Here is a 16,341-nt window from a genome sequence, read left to right on the forward strand (position 1 = left end):
CAGTCTGTCAGATCATCATTAATCCCTCCTCATAGATTTTACAGGTCACGCCACAGACCACTTGGGATTACAAGTAACTTGAAAAATGTACCTATTATGTGTAATAGGTCAATTGTGTTGGACCACCCCGCTGTTGATAACCTGGACATGAGCATATCAAAGCTAAACTCACCAAACATCCTCAAAACAAGAAAGGGTTTGGGTTTTCTTCACTTAAACATAAGAAGTTTGCTTCAGCACAATAAACTAGACCATGTTAACATCTTAGTATCTCAGGCTGACCCAGATGTCTTGGTTCTGACTGAATCATGGTTGAAGAGCAGTACACATGACTCTATGGTGGCAATAAATGATTATAGTTTATTCAGAATAGACAGGACCACACGGGGTGGGGGAGTGGCTGTCTATGTTAAATCACATTATTCTGTATCATTACTACATGCTGTCTCTGTTCGAAGCTGCTTTGAATTTATTGCTTTGGAATTGTCTTTATCATCCAATGATTGTTTTGTTGTAATTGGTGTGTACAGGCCCCCTTCAGCAGTAAATAGCTCCTTGAGTGAGCTAGCACATTTAATCTCTCCATATGTAAATAGAGAGGTCATTATGATGGGTGATTTTAACATTGACTGGCTTTCTGGTGCCTCTGAACCTTTTAAAGAAATATGTAGCAACCTAAATCTTACACAAATAATAACTGAGCCCACAAGACCAAATCTAAAAAACCCAGCAAAATCAACTTTGATCGATTTAATATTATCAAATCAAAGCAATAAAATAGTTTCTGCTGGTGTCTTCGAGCTTGGAATCAGTGATCACTGCCCGGTGGCCTGTATCAGAAGTATTCATCTTAAAAAATCTCAACCCAAAATCATCATTAAGCGTAATTTTAAAGGTTTTAACGAGCAAGCATTTTTAAATGAACTCTATCAAAGTGACATTCATCTCACAAGTGAAATATCTGATGTGGAATTGGCCTTAGAATTTTTCACCAATACTTTCTCCTCCATTTTGAACAAGCATGCACCCCTTAAAAAGCACAGAGTAAAAAATAGATCAAACCCCTGGTTCACAAATGAATTGTCCGATATATTTGCAGAGAGAAATAAAGCATGGTCCCTAGCTAGACGCTCTGGTGAAAACTCCAAGTGGACTGCTTTCAGACAAATCAGAAATAGGTGCATATCCATGGTTAGGAAAGCTAAATCAGACTACTACCTCGAACTAATTTCAAACTGCTACTCCAACCCTGCACTATTTTGGAAGGCTGTGAATTATAACAAAAACAATTCTAGCACTGTTCCCAGTCAGTTAAAAATAAATGATCATATTTTAAATGATCAGAAAGAAATTGGTTTAGCTTTCAATAAACACTTTATAGCTGCTGGTAAACTCTTTCACAATGGAGTATCTACGCCTTCTACGCCTACCACCACGAGAAATAAAAATAGCATACCACCTGTCTCTAAAACTCCTCTTTTCAGCCTTGTTCAAGTCCCAACAAGTATTGTTGTAGATGCGCTTCTTGCCATCAACCCCAGGAAGTACATGGGAGAGGACAATTTGGACCCATTTTCAATAAATCTCTCTGCACTTATCATATCAAAACAAATAACCCATATTTTTAATCTTTCCATCTCTTCTGGTATTGTTCCTAAAGTCTGGAAAAAAGCTCACGTCATTCCATTACATAAAGGGGGTGACAAAAGTGATCTTAACAATTACAGGCCAATTTCCAAACTCCCATGCCTGGCAAAAATTCTAGAATCAGTCATTAATACTCAGTTGAAATCCTTTTTATCCAGTGCTTCCATTTTGAGTCCATTTCAATCTGGTTTTAGGGCAGGCCACAGTACTATATCTGCTGTCACTTTGGTCTTAGACAACATTGTTACAGCTATCGATAAAAAAATGCACTGTGCAGCACTTTTTGTTGATCTGTCAAAAGCTTTTGATACTTTAGATCACCATTTGCTTTTAGAGAGGCTGCATGAAATTGGTTTTGATTATTCTACATGTAGCTGGTTTAGGGACTATCTCTCTGATAGACAGCAGTCAGTTAAGCTGGGAAGCTACCAAACTGAGTTTTTAACAGTTACAAATGGTGTTCCGCAGGGCTCAATTTTAGGTCCAGTCCTATTCACAATTTACATCAATAACATTGTTTCATCACTACAAAACTGCCATGCCCATTTGTATGCTGACGACACTGTACTGTATTGCATTTCTGATTCAGTGCAACAATCTGTTCAGAACCTACAGAGCTCTTTTAACACCCTGCAGAACTGTCTAGTGGATCTCAGGCTTGTCCTTAATATAGAAAAAACAAAATATATGTGCTTTTCCAGAGCAAGAATTACACATTTTAATGATCTTATTATTCACACAAATAATGGATCTCATATTGAAAGAGTCACTGAATATAAATATCTTGGCATCTGGATAGATGAAAAACTCTCTTTTACATTTCACATAAAAAATCTTGTCTGTCGTCTCCGACAAAAGATTGGCTATTTTTATAGGAATAAAGCCACCTTCCCGTTGTTCAGTAGGAAAAGGATTATTGAGGCAGTTTTTATGTCTGTCCTTGATTACGGTGATGTGGTTTATCGGCATGCATCTCGTTCATGCCTTAAACTCCTAGACTCTGTATTTCACTCTGCTTTGAGATTCATTACAGGAGATGCTTATGATACACACCATTGTGTTTTATATGAAAAGGTTGGGTGGTCCTCCCTTAAGGAGAGACGTGATGCACATTGGCATATTTTTATATATAAAGCTCTGACTGGAAAGCTACCACTATATTTGACAGAAATGCTGCTTATTTCAGATGGGCTTTATCAAACCCGCTCAACTGACATGCTCATGTTATATGTCCCCTATGCCCGGTCTGAGCTTGGTAAAACCGCTTTTAGCCATAGTGCCCCTGACTCCTGGAACAGCCTACAACATACAATTAAAATAAATACACTCATAACTGTTAACCAATTTAAAATTATTATTTTGAATCAGCCCCTCTACACTTGTAACTGTTTTAATTAGGCTATTATGTCTCTCATTCAATTGATCTGAATGTTTTAAATTGTTGTTGTCTGTGTGTGTGTGTGTGTGTGTGTGTGTAAACTTGTTATGTATTCTCATTGTATATTGTGTATATGTACAAACTCGACGTCATTGTAAAAGAGGGTCACCCCTCAATTGATCTTTCGAGGTTAAATAAAGGAAAATGAAATGAATGAAAATGAAGCCCAGGTTGCTTTGATAGTGGCCTTCAGCTCGTCTGTATTGTTGGGTCTGGTGTGTATCATCTTCCTCTTGACAATAGTCCATAGTTTCTCTATTGGGTTCAGTTCAGGAGAGTTGTCTGGCCAATCAACACAGTAATACCATGGTCAGTCAACCAGTTACTTGTGGTTTTGGCACTGTGGACAAGTCTTGCTGGAAAAAGTAATTCAGCATCTCTATAAAGCTTGTCAACAGACAGGAAATATGAAGTGCTCTAAAATATCCTGGTAGACAGCTGTGGTGACTTTGGACTTGATAACACAGTGGACCAACACCATCAGATGACATGGTGCCTCAAATCATCAGACTGTTGAAACTTGACAGTGGTCTTCAAGCCCCTTGGATTTTGTGCCCCTCCACTCTTCCTCTAGACTGTGGAACCTTGATTTCCAAATGAAACGCAACATTTAATTTGGATCAGTGATGATTTGAGGTATCATGTCATCTGCTGCTGTTGGTCCACTGTGTTATCAAGTCCAAAGTCACCACAGCCATCTACCAGAAGATTTTAGAGAACTTCTTGCTTCTGTCTGTTGACACGCTTTATGGAGATGACAATTTCCATTTCCAGCTAGACTTGGCACCTGCCCACGGTACCATAAACCACTGGTAACTGGTTGACTGACCATGGTATTACTGTGCATGAATGGCCAGACAACTCTCCTGACCTGAACTCCATAGAGAAACTATGGACTATTGTCAAGAGGAAGATGATACACACCAGACCCAACAATACAGACGAGCTGAAGGCCATCAAAGCAACCTGGGCTTCCATAACACCTCAGCAGTGCCACAGGCTGATAGCATCCATGCCACGCCGCATTTAGGCAATAATTCATGCAAAAGGGGCCCAAACCAAGTACTTAGTACACATGCATGATTATACTTTCTAGAGGGCCGACATTTCTGTATTTAAAATCCTTTTTTTATTGATTTTATGTAATATTCTAATTTTCTGAGATTTTGAATTTGGGGTTTTTATAAACTGTAAGCCATAATAATCACAATTATAAAAAATAAAGGCTTCACATATCTCACTTTGCATGTAATGAGTCTGTATAAGATATTATTTTCACCTATAAAGTTGAATTACTGAAATAAATGAACTTTTGCACGATATTCTAATTTTTAGAGTTTCACCTGTATATTCGCCACGCGCGTCAAATCTACCCGTGCATTTCTTGTGTAATTTAAAGTCATACATTTTTTTTGTTTAATCATCATCTGTGTTTTGGACCTCTTGTTTTATAATCTAAGTTTCTTTAAGAACACTGATCATGTTTCGTGGCGACTCAGTAGGCTAATGAAACTGAAAGTAGATATAATATCGCCAATAGGCTATATCAATGAAAACAGCCGGTCAAAACAGCGTCCAAATGAGCTAAAATCCATTTTTCTTCCGAGGGAACATTCCCCGGACACCCCTAGTAGGTCCAGGGTCCCCACCCCAGATTTCCAAATGATTGTGAGAAAAACATATATTAAACATATTAACATAAAATGTTGTGTTGGCTCAGATTCCCAATTGCCTGCAGAAAAAGTCCTTATACCTTGTTGTTATGCTGCACAAAGTGCCCTTATTTTGCACCGAGCAGCTGCCCCCCAAAATGTCTGTGCACGCCACTGGTTACTGCATTCCTTTATGCGTGTTCCTCCTTTTGACCTTGCGTGATAATAATTAATAGACAGACGTTTGTTATTATAATCATCATTATTATCACAGCTGTTTCCAAGGTCTAGAATGAAATATTGAGCTGAATATCTAAATGGAGACCGAAGCAATATTAGATATCGGTATTTTTACTTGTATGAATCTAAAACCACTATGACTGCCCGTTTAATTGAGTCCAATGCAATTGAACCAAACAAGCTACTTATGAACATAACAGAAACGATCAACACATTGACAAAATGCCTGGACACGAAAGCAGAACACATTCCTGCTTTTCAGTATATTTTTGGACGTTTGCTTACAAAACCATGGTTGTGTTTGAGAATTTAATTTTTTCAAATAATGGTAACTTTTCGGGGCACAGAACATGTCAAACAATATGTGATGAAAGGAGTCAAATAATTTTTGCATATACCCTGTTTGCATACCTGTGAGAAACCACATCCGCCCATTCGCCTCTGTGCACAGACACCAAAAGAAGAGGGAAAATCAATTATCTTTTTTAATTACATTATCTAAGCATAGATGCATTACTTGTGAAAAAGGTAGAAAAAACAGCAAGTCTTTCTCAATAAGTTAAACCTCTCTGGCCGAAGAGCGGGGCCGGCTCACAAAACTGAAGATTTTTTTTTCCCGTAAAGCATTCAAATTCATTGAAAGGAAAGACAAGGAGTTAACTTGTGTCGCTGAAATAAAAAGTGCGTCTCCTTGTAGAATTTAACTTGTTAAAAAAACAAACAAACATACATAGAAGATGCGAGTGGCTTATGTTACAGTCCTTCCACCCTTCTTTTTTTTTCTCCACAGGGGTTTCTGCAAGCATTTTTCATGGAACTTCACAAGTTCCATCGTTTGATCGACAAACAATAAGCTGAGTTATACTTGGTAAAAAAAATTATAATAACAATAACAATAATTACAATGACAGTTATAACGAGAAATGTTAAGTAATAAACACAGTCCTGTACAGTCAGGCTCATCTTTCTGATTGACCACAGCCAAACTGATGTCTTCAGCGGTGTGACGCACCCGTACTGACTGAAGAAAGGTGGCAAATGCTGTCGTCTCCTTACAGCTTCAACTTCTCTCAGCTGCCCTCGGCTATGGTTTATTGGAAAAATGCCTTTCCATTTCATGTCCCCATCTGGTGCGGAAAAAAGACACACAAATGCAAAGTGAGAATGAGCCATTTGTTATCAGAGAGCAGATTTATGCTTAAGGTTAATCACCTGGCAAATGCACCGTTTAATTAACAAAGCACTCACAATATCTATGTATTTAAGTAGAGAACACGGCTATACCTCCTGTTCAAAGATTTAGGTTGGCGTGAAAGTTGTTGACTAAACTGCTTTTCAGCACACGCAGTACGTACAGGATTTGTGAGGATAACACTGATTTATTTTTTTATTTTTTAATTTTTATTTACGTGATGCAGGACAAGACAGGTGAAAGACATAACTGATTTTGATAAAAAGTGAATCTGACAACAAGCATTCTCCAGAATTGCTTACACTCAAATATAAAAAGTAGAATAAAAGTTGGTGTCTGACTGTTAATTATTTCAATTGCAGCTTTGCGTCTTTGTATTGAATTCTAGGGCTTTTTTCAGTTCTAGGGCTTTTTTAAATGGATGTTTTCATAGTCAGGAATTGAACTTCACTGAACATGATTTTATTTATGTTTTTCACATTCAGATTCTGATGCGACCCACTCGTCCTAAAGACTCTCTGGAGTGCAGGGACTTTGTGCTTAGTGTTTCTGTTGGGTGTTCATAGCTAGAAGTGGTAGTGTGAACATGAACCGCACCACAACTTAAAGACTATAATCTACTTTTTCCCCTTGAAACAGACAGAATGAACCAAATATATGGGAGTAAACTAGATACCAATATCTGACACCTTAGTGTTGTGTAAATGTAACATCTCACCTTGCTGGGTTGTTTTAGTAGAGGTGGTTCCCACAGAGAGTTCAGTCCAGTTCATGTACCTCGTCCTGCATGGAGACCGAGGGCCGTGGCGCTTCGTTCATACGTTTGGCCATGATGTCCCACTGTGGAGTGTGGGCTTTGGATTTAGTGCCTGCAGAGGACCAAAGAGCACAAGATATGTTGGTTACAACACACAGAGATCAGTGCACTAATGCTGCTGAATGCACAAATGGATGAAATATGCTGCCCCCTGGTGGATTCCTAAAGTACTCATTTATTTAGTTAACTTGCAGATAAAAACAATAGGCATGAAATAACTTCATTATTCATGTTTGCATTCATATATCCGCACCTTGTTTTAAAAAAAAAATAATCTTTGAAATCTTCTAAATGCGCTGCTGACATTACTATCCATGTTCACAGAAAGAAGAAGTAGTTTAGCCACCAATTATTGTCTTTACATTTAAGTAAAGAGATACAACAAGCTAATAAGTACATTCAGATAAACCAATCTGATATAGTCGAGCTTGGCTGCCTTCCAACCCGTATGCCCCTCCTGGTGTGTTCTCCCAGCCTGGGCCTGAGGTGGGCTCACAGACCAGTAGAGATGCTCTCCCTCAGGACACTCTTATAGAGCCCTCCTCCTCCTCTCTGCTGTTACCATGACAACATAGACTATAGCCTCCAGCTAAAGAAGCAAGGCCGATTCGATACCTCTCCCTCGTTCTCTGGCACACTCTCTCTCTTGATCTCTCAGTCTCTCTCTTCCCCTCTCTCTCTCACGGGGGAAAGTGGAACGTAACCCAAAAAAAAATAATGAGCCCCACACACACACACAGACTGTTAAAGACTCTTAACCCTTCAGCAGTGAATCTTAACTGAGCCGTGAAGCTCCGATGTGCCTTTACCTTCTCCTTAAGCATCAAAATAATCAATGCTGAGCAAAGGCATTAAAGCTTTACCCTAAATGCATCACATTTTATGTAAATGTTAATGTTTTAATACAGTTGAGATAATGACTATAATGCTTTAAGGAGGGGTGGGGGGGGGACTCATGAAAAACACATTACATTTAGTTTGAGGATAACGAGACTCCAATACACAAACACAATCAACATATAGAGTTGAGTAAAAGTTCAAATACTTTGGAGCTGAGAAGGCCAACATTAACACAATCACACACATGCTCCTCTCTCTCACCATCCAGTCCGTTGTGCTGTTCATAGGAGCGTTTACCCAGGATGGTGGGGGAGCCGTTGTTGAGGATAGGAGAGGACTTTATGGGCGTCAGGCTGCCCATGGAGATGGACGCTCCCCGGGGTGTCGGGGGGTCGGGTTTGGCTGGACGGGGATGTGCTTCTGTGGGGGGGAAAAAATCAACATGAAGAGATGTGGAGGGAGGACAGCATGTAGGTTGTTTTAGGTGAGCAGAGTGGACGTCACGGAGATATTACAAGAGATGAAGGAATTAAAAGGTGGAGTCAGCGATTCTAGAGAATGTCAAAATCAGTGAACACCTCCTCACGATCCGCTAACTGTCCGTACGGTGTACTGTGTGTGCGCTGAAAGAAAAATCTGGTGTTACACAGCCCAGGCTCTGAAAACTGGTATGTTGTTAGCTACAGTGGGCCCCTTTGTTTGAATTCTGTTTGTTTACATACAGAAATTAGACTGGGTATTAACACTGGTTTTAATTCAGCGCAAACACAGTACGGACAGATAGCGGATCACGAGGAAATATGCTGGGTTTATGTATATTTCGAAATATAAAAAAAAATGACTTACAATGACTCAATGTAACATCAGATAATTGCACTTTCATGCACATCTGCTTTCACAAAATACAGTAAGCCAATAGTTGCTGAGATATTTCAATCTGGACCAAAGTGGAGGCACTGACATTCTGAGAGCCACAAGACGAGTCTGACTTAGAAGCAAACATCTATCCATTTGCAACATCCACATACCCAGTAAAAACACGACTGAAAATAGAAACTCAAACGTAGGAGATGCGGTGGGTGGAGCGGCTTCTTCTTACCTAAATACCGAGCCACAGACTCCAGAGATTTACGTTCCACAGGTTTCAGTGGCAAAGGCTTTTTTGGCCCATCAGGCAACCGCAGGGCACCTGTGTAAAAAAAAAAGGGGAATCCATTGAAAAATCCAATTAAAAAACAGGACGTTGCTCCTTACACAAAACACAGTAAAAGTGTGTGTGGTCAGCTGCTTACATTCTGCCTTGATGGCTGCTGTGTTGACAGGGAGGTAGGGGTGCCTGGCCAGATATCGCGGCCGGATGATGTCCTGGCAGAGGCGGCGAGCCACCCGCGTTAGGCTGGTGGTCATCAGGTAGAAAGCCTGTCGCGTCTTCACTGCGAACTTGGGGCTGCCGCTGTGTCGCAGGGGCAGGCCGTGGGGGCTCTAGAGGCACAAAAAGATAGATAACAGTAAGTTGCCATTAATGTACAGCAATGTGTGTGTGTGTGTGTGTGTGTGTGTGTGTGTGTGTGTGTGTGTGGCCTCGATGTATCAACAGCTAACACTAGATCTAATGAGTACCGAGGGGGGGCAATTATCAACTCACTGATGGCAAAGAAAACATTTGGATTGAATTGTTATCTGAAATGGATTAAATTACTCTGATTTATGTGTACTGGTTGGAAATGGGAGTTTACTGGAATGCTTCCCAAAATGCACTAGCCATTTAAAAACACACAGGGACCGGCGACGAGCAAATTACATTTTAGTTGCTAATAATTTGCTTTCTGTACAGTGCTGAACGATGTCTAAAATGTTTTATTAGGTATAACTGAAACAATTATTTTCTGTGTCATTAAATATTAAACTGAATGTCTTGGCACAATTTAATTTTTGATTCATTAGGAAAATAATCTGCTAATTAAATCAGTATTGAAAATAACAAGTCCTGATGAACCTTACATGATCAACCGTTACTTAAAGACAGGCAAACAGGGAGGCGGCTGTTTGCAGAATAAGGAAACGTGATGACCAGTGAAGCGTGTGTGTGTGTGTGGGTTTGTACCATGCTGCTGCGGTTGGGTCCAGGCCTCTCTCCGTCCAGTCTTGTGGGCATCTTTAGGCCTCCGTACTTCTTCCAGTAGGTCCAGCATGAAGCGCACAGACGACACTGCATGTTGGGAGGTCCCCACGAGTACCACTGGTAGGAGCTGCTGGCTACACACACAAACATAGTAACAAAATATTTAGGTGATGCTAGCAGAACACTGTGTACTCTCCATGATCTCTTGTACTTCGTGTAGCCTTCTTAAAGCGGTGGAGCAGGACAGATGCGGTTGTGACATACAGCTTTCATCTCATTGCAGGAATCAAACTGAAGTGAGTGCATGTATGCATATGTGTAGAAATCAGTCAATAAATCAATCATGCCCAAGATGACTCATAATCCACACAAAATCATGAGCACATTCTGGGGTGCATACGAGCGAGAGCACAGTCTTTAATCACTCATCACTGAATTAACAACAACCATTAAAAAAAATATATTAAAAAAATATGCTGCAGGGGATGTAATCATATTCTCTCTCAACTCCACGTTGTTGATCCAATATCAAATGAGCCACATACAGAGTGCACAGCAGCAATCTGCACTCTTTGAATGGCGTGTTGTTTTGAGTGTTTGTAAGGACAACCTCTTGTTGCTTGTTAGTTAAGTATTACTCATACACCACATGTTTTTTTTTAAAGGAATCTAATTATCTTTTTTTTTTTTTTTTTTTTACTTTTGTAGGTATTTCTCATTCAAAATCAACAGCCTTTTTAAAATACGACTGCACCTGTGGCCAAAGCCATTATTCTCATCATGTGCATGGTTAGCTTAAAGACTGACTGGAATCCTATTCAATTCAGGCCAATACAGAAACAGCAGTGTCACACATATTAATGACTTACTGTAGCAGCTTTCACAGGCTCTGCCGAGGTTGGGGGTCGGTGCTGTGCCTGGAGGTGCTAGCACCCCGGGGACCCCTGGAACCCCTGGTACTGCTGGGAGCCCTGGGAGCCCTGCGAGCCCCTGGACCACTGGCAGCCCGGGCAGCCCTGCAGGGGCCGCTCCATTCACCAGAGCTGGTTTTACATTGTTGCTCAGCTGGTTGGGGTTTGGCTTGTTACTGGAGGGGCACAGAGGCAGAGCGAGGGGTCAGAGCAGGAAATATAATGTCCGAGAACAGATAACATATGTTTATTTCAGACAACAATAGTGTAACAGTACTTGAAATGTCATGAACCAATAAAGGAAAGCAGCAGACACACCATTGATGGTGCGGAGAAGTTAAAAAAAAAAAACTTTCCTTGATATCTCAATGTATTCAAATGAAAGCATTTTGCACAAATGATGATGAAAAATACATATAATTAAATCCAATATGTCACACTGAGGTACTCACTAGTTAGGGATGTAGACCTGCTTCAACTTGCTTTCTGCCTCGGCTGCTTTTAATCGTTTCTGGAATAGAGACAGAGGTTGAGGAGGAAGTAGAGAAGAACCATGTATGGATTCAAACAGACATGAAGACAGTGGAAGGGATATCATTTTAATATTATTATTTATTCTTTAAGTTTATGATCATCAGAAGAAAGAGCTGAGAGACTTTAAAGTCAGGTTGAAAGGAAAGTATTAATTAATTCTATTAAAGATGTAAATAAACAGAAACAAAAAGATAACTGTTAACAGTTGTTTGGGCTGTAAAGAAAAGAATAGCATGCACAATAACAAGCTAGCACTTTAAAATGGATTAAATCCCTGCTTACCTGCTGTACATATCTGTCCGTGGTCTTCCACATGTAGTAATACTCAATGATACTCGTCAGGGACTTCCAGGGCAGCTGGAGAAGGAGAGAGGGCACACAATTCTTCATTACTTCAGTGTAAGGGTTATTAAAGTGGTGGGCGCAGGTGTGTGACAGACAGCTTTCCAGATTAAAGCTCCAGACCGACAAAGACACCAGTTTTCTACACACACTTTTACAGGGTCCCTACATCTTAAGGCAAATTAGATTTAAGACTATTGTTTGATGCAGCTTGTAATTAAATGTAAGACCAATTCTACAATACCATCAGTGACCTAGGGTTAGGGACAACTTTGCCCAAACACAACTTTTTTGGTTCAATTAAATTAACTACTTTTTTAATATTTCTAGCAGAAGTTAATTAAAAACTGCCACATGGATATACTGTATAAATGTCTTGAGCTGACTTTATTTTACCTGTCCGTCACAAGACAAAACCAACTTATACACAGAGATTCTTCATATGAAATGACCAAAAGCAACAGAACTGGCCACAAAGTGCGTTTGAAGCCACTGCAAAGTTCCCTCTAAGAAGTTTGAAAGGAAAAAGGAGCTGTAAAGTGGAAGCCCCACCCCATAATGGAGGTTCTAAGTCCTGTTGTTTGAGAGGAGGCCTGGGTGGAAACCTTGGGTGAGCAGCACTGACGGCAGCTGGCCACCAGGTGGTGGAGTGATGCACACAGTGAGAGGGCAAAGAGGACTCTGAGGAGCTTTGGCAGAAATAGCAGCTTTCTCTAGGCCTTCTCAGTAACTTTGACCTTTTTTCCCATCTGGATGATTGGTTATTGTGCTTAGCTTTAACATGTTTGCTATTCACTGTGGGTTGGCTGCAGTCTTAGCTGTCAGGCATACTACTATGCTTGAAAGTTGTTCTGTATAACATCCGCTAAATGCTTAAATTAAGTCCAAATGTTTGCTACAGTTCTGTGGTTTCTGCCCTCGGAAGCAACAATTACGGGTGCAGTAAATACCTACTGTACACATCTCTAAATGAGACTAGGAGCATCCCACACACAGGCTCTCAAGCAGTATAACAAGTGCTCAATATGGCGTCCTCCTAACATCTCTCATCAACACTATCTAATTAGGCTGAAATGTTTTTTTAAACAACAACAAACAGATTAGTTAATAAAACAGCCGTGACACCTCTGCACGAGTAAATATTCTTTTTGACTTTCTCGCTACGATCAATACCACTTCAATACCACCATTTCATTTAATTAAAATGTACATTGTAGTGAAAAAAGAATGAAATGTCACGTTACCCCTTGGTTTTTTTTCCTCAAAAGATCTAGCCTGAAACCATGATCTTCTTATCCAGCAACTCGCATACATTTTTAATGATTTATGAGATTTTTATAGAAGAAATGCATTAAATTAGCCCAAGCTGTAGTTTGGGAAATACGCCTACCGGCATCTCTATAGATCACTCATTAATGCTTTAATCTTTATATTCTTTGTTTGGTGCGTTGTGGTTACACAACAGGTTATTTGACAGACTTTTTCTTCTCTCACTCTCGCTGCTTTCCCGTTTCAAGTCTTAACCATTCCCTGGCTATGGTTTCATATTTTAAAGACAGATACAGACAGTGATATAGATCTCAGGGTCATTTCCCCAAAATATCAGTATATTGGCTACTCACAAAATCCTGCTGGATATCGGTGAAGTCTTTGCCGTATTTCTCCAGTGCCTCCTCGAACAGGTTGGCCTCCGAGGCGCTCCACTCCTCCATCTCGTCCCTGCAGAGGACGGGCCCGCCCTGAGGCACCAGCGCTGAGATGGCTCGGGTCATGTCGTAGCCCGTGGCGTGGAGGGTGTCCATAGCATGAAACTGAAGCACAAGACAGACACACGTGTTGATCACAGGACTGGTTACTGTTGTTTGAATCACTTATGCAATGAATGTCTGCGATATTTGGCTGACTTGTTGGGAGGAGTGCAACACCATTTTTAAAATTTTTGTTTTTTTATTTGTTAAGTCCGGGGAATTTTTTCCACAGCCCCCTGTGCAAGGCTTTGGGGTGTGTTACTGTTTGTGTGTGCATGCGGGTAGCTAGAGGGCTTCTCATCTATGTTTTATAGATGAGGATAAGATCTAGGGCAGAATAGAACCGCAACCAGGCCTTCTGGGGCCAAGTGCTTGTTAAGGATAACCAGACACAGGCTTCATAAACACACATGTGCACTACACGCATTTTCTTTGATTAACTGCTTCCCCCGTCCGCTACATTGTTCATCTATGGTGCGATGCTGATTAGAACTCCAAGGCCGCTGTCTTTGTGTCTCTCACCAGGGTGATGTCTCTGGAGGCTGCGGCAGCGCTCATGTGGAGACTGGGCTGCCGGACAGAACTGCTGCAGTCCAAGGCTCTGGCGAATGTACCTACTGACCTATCAGGGCAAAGGCATGACGCAAAAGAGAAAATATACATTAGGGTCAACAGGAAAACATTAATTTTAACTTTCAGCATCTAGATTTTTTGTTGGACATATAGTTCCATCTGACAGGCTTTTTCTGAATCATTTATGCAAAAAAAAGAAAAAAAAGAAAAGAAAACTCAGCAAAGTTTTAATTGCAGTGCTTACTGATAAAATATTCAATAATGTAGTGTTACAACCGACACAGCTTAAGCCAATTAGCAGTGAATAAAATTCCTCAGCAACCATATTTTGCTCTAAAAGAAATTAGGCTCATCAGATGCGAGAAAAAGTTGAAAGGATTTGGGGAATATGCTTATTTGCTTTAATGCCGTAAGTTAGCAGAGGAGATCCATAGCATTCTTATAACCTACATATGAAGTAGTAGCAGGGAAACGATTAGCATAGCTTTACATGATGACAGAAGGAAAGGGGGAGAGCTAGCCCAGCTATGCTCCTGGATTGTAAGGGTCAAAGTTGTGAGGTAATATATTCATTAGGTGAGCTTTAGAGTTGTTGTGGTAATCAGATATTTGTTGTTAGCCGTGCCAGCTGTTCATGATCTCAAGTCTTCATGCTATGCTATGCTGGAGCAACCTATTTAGCATGCAGATAGAGCGTGTTATCGAATCTGAAGTAACTCCCAGCAAGAAAAAACAAATAAACAACTATTCCATGTACTTGTTTTGTTTTGTTTGTTATTTGTAATGCTTTTGTACTTCTGTGTTGACTTACCGAGCTACAACTAAGAACTGGTCAATCTGTTTCTCTGTCAGTAAGCTGTTGGGGTCCCAGATCTTCTCCTCTAGTTTCTCCAACTCTCTGCCATCCTCCTCTTCTACGTGAACACAGAAGACACACAGACAGACAAAGTTAATTATCTGATGCTTTTCTAGGCCTCTATTGTTCCGTATGGACCACAAATGTACAATTTGGAGTTTGTAAAAAATCCACATTCAAATGAGGTTTTCTACCTGGTTGATCCTTATTGTAAAATGACCTAAAGAATAGCCAACCTGCTGGAGCTTCTAACATACGTGACTACTTTTAATTAACATGGGTTTTAATTATTGAGTTTAGTGCCCCATTGAGTCCTAATTGGAATTTCAGAGGATTTCCCACCTGCTGAGAATAAAAAAATCTGGAAAAACATTAAACACTCAAATCTGGCAGGTAATAGTCACAGCTGAAAATACTGCATGGCTGCACAAAATACTGGCACGAAATGTTTGGAAAATATCCGTCAGGTCGAAAATAATTATTTAAATTTCATAATAATCTTTTTGGTGTATATGAGCTCCCATGAGCTGTGTCTTCAACATACTTTAAAGTCAATTATTTTCAATTTTTATAGACCAAAAAAATAAAAACATGCCTGTCCAAACAGACATTAATATAACTTTAACTAGGGGCTACTTTTCTAATCAGCAGACAATACAGTATTCATAATAACAAGTAGTTGCCGCTGCCTTCATTGTTTTCAATATTAATGACACTTGGTCAAGAAGGGTCAACGGTTTCTGCTCAATCTGTGACCATAGCAACCACCTAAACTATGCAACTAATGCTGGGCTTACACTACATGACTTTTTACGCGATTTGACAGTCGCAGACAATCTTTCAATGTCGGACTGATATCACGGGAATCTTGCTGGAGTTGTGGTGAGTTGTATCTGAGACCCTGTTTCCACCTGGCATTAATATGTGGTTCTGAGGAATCCGATCGTTATATGTAAATGTAATATGCTTGTTCACACCTGGCCTTAACAATGCGTCTTCTATGCGCGTTTGCGATCCGGATTCGAATTCCCCGCGCTGTATGGAAATCAGCTCGTACATCATTTCCGCTTATACACTCCATCTTCAATGTTTTCTGTTTTCTGTTGTCTGTTTACCTGCAACGGTGCGCTTTTATGACGTGAATTGTCGCGTGAATGAGTACGCGTTTCCGCCCAGTCACTCGCCGCAGTTGAGTGGGCGGGGCCTAATGTGTATGAGATGTGCATACGTGTTTCCACTGTTAATGGGTATGTGGATAAGTGGTCTCAAACCACCTCCGAATGTGGATAATTTCAATGCGCATTCAATGCGCATTGAGCGTGTTTCCACCTGTAGTTAGCGCGATCGGATCCTAAAAACCACATATTAATGCCAGGTGGAAACAGGGTCTCAGTCTGTGATAGAGAACTAATGACCAATTGTCCTCAGG

The 16,341-nt window shown here is 40.4% G+C and overlaps 1 protein-coding gene across 2 annotated transcripts in view; it reads right to left on the reverse strand.

Annotated features, from left to right (window-relative positions):
• Positions 1–5,448: 5,448 nt before the first annotated feature.
• The window catches only part of mta1 (metastasis associated 1), a 39,279-nt gene continuing 28,386 nt past the window's right edge, over positions 5,449–16,341 (reverse strand). Inside the window, exons 7-18 of one of the 2 annotated variants that reach the window (XM_080042885.1) lie at positions 14,868–14,970; positions 14,006–14,105; positions 13,358–13,546; positions 11,676–11,750; positions 11,312–11,370; positions 10,818–11,035; positions 9,931–10,082; positions 9,119–9,308; positions 8,926–9,015; positions 8,124–8,246; positions 6,888–7,038; positions 5,449–6,104 (exon numbers count right to left, since the gene is read on the reverse strand). In XM_080042885.1, the coding sequence (XP_079899011.1) occupies positions 6,929–7,038; positions 8,124–8,246; positions 8,926–9,015; positions 9,119–9,308; positions 9,931–10,082; positions 10,818–11,035; positions 11,312–11,370; positions 11,676–11,750; positions 13,358–13,546; positions 14,006–14,105; positions 14,868–14,970 (1,409 nt within the window). In that variant the 3' untranslated portion in view covers positions 5,449–6,104; positions 6,888–6,928. Of the gene's footprint in view, positions 6,105–6,887; positions 7,039–8,087; positions 8,247–8,925; positions 9,016–9,118; positions 9,309–9,930; positions 10,083–10,817; positions 11,036–11,311; positions 11,371–11,675; positions 11,751–13,357; positions 13,547–14,005; positions 14,106–14,867; positions 14,971–16,341 lie in introns of both variants that reach the window. The other variant, XM_080042884.1, reaches the window with a different exon arrangement.

Source organism: Ammodytes marinus (assembly GCF_949987685.1).
Source record: "Ammodytes marinus genome assembly, chromosome: 15".
Classification (NCBI taxonomy): Eukaryota; Metazoa; Chordata; class Actinopteri; order Uranoscopiformes; family Ammodytidae; genus Ammodytes; species Ammodytes marinus.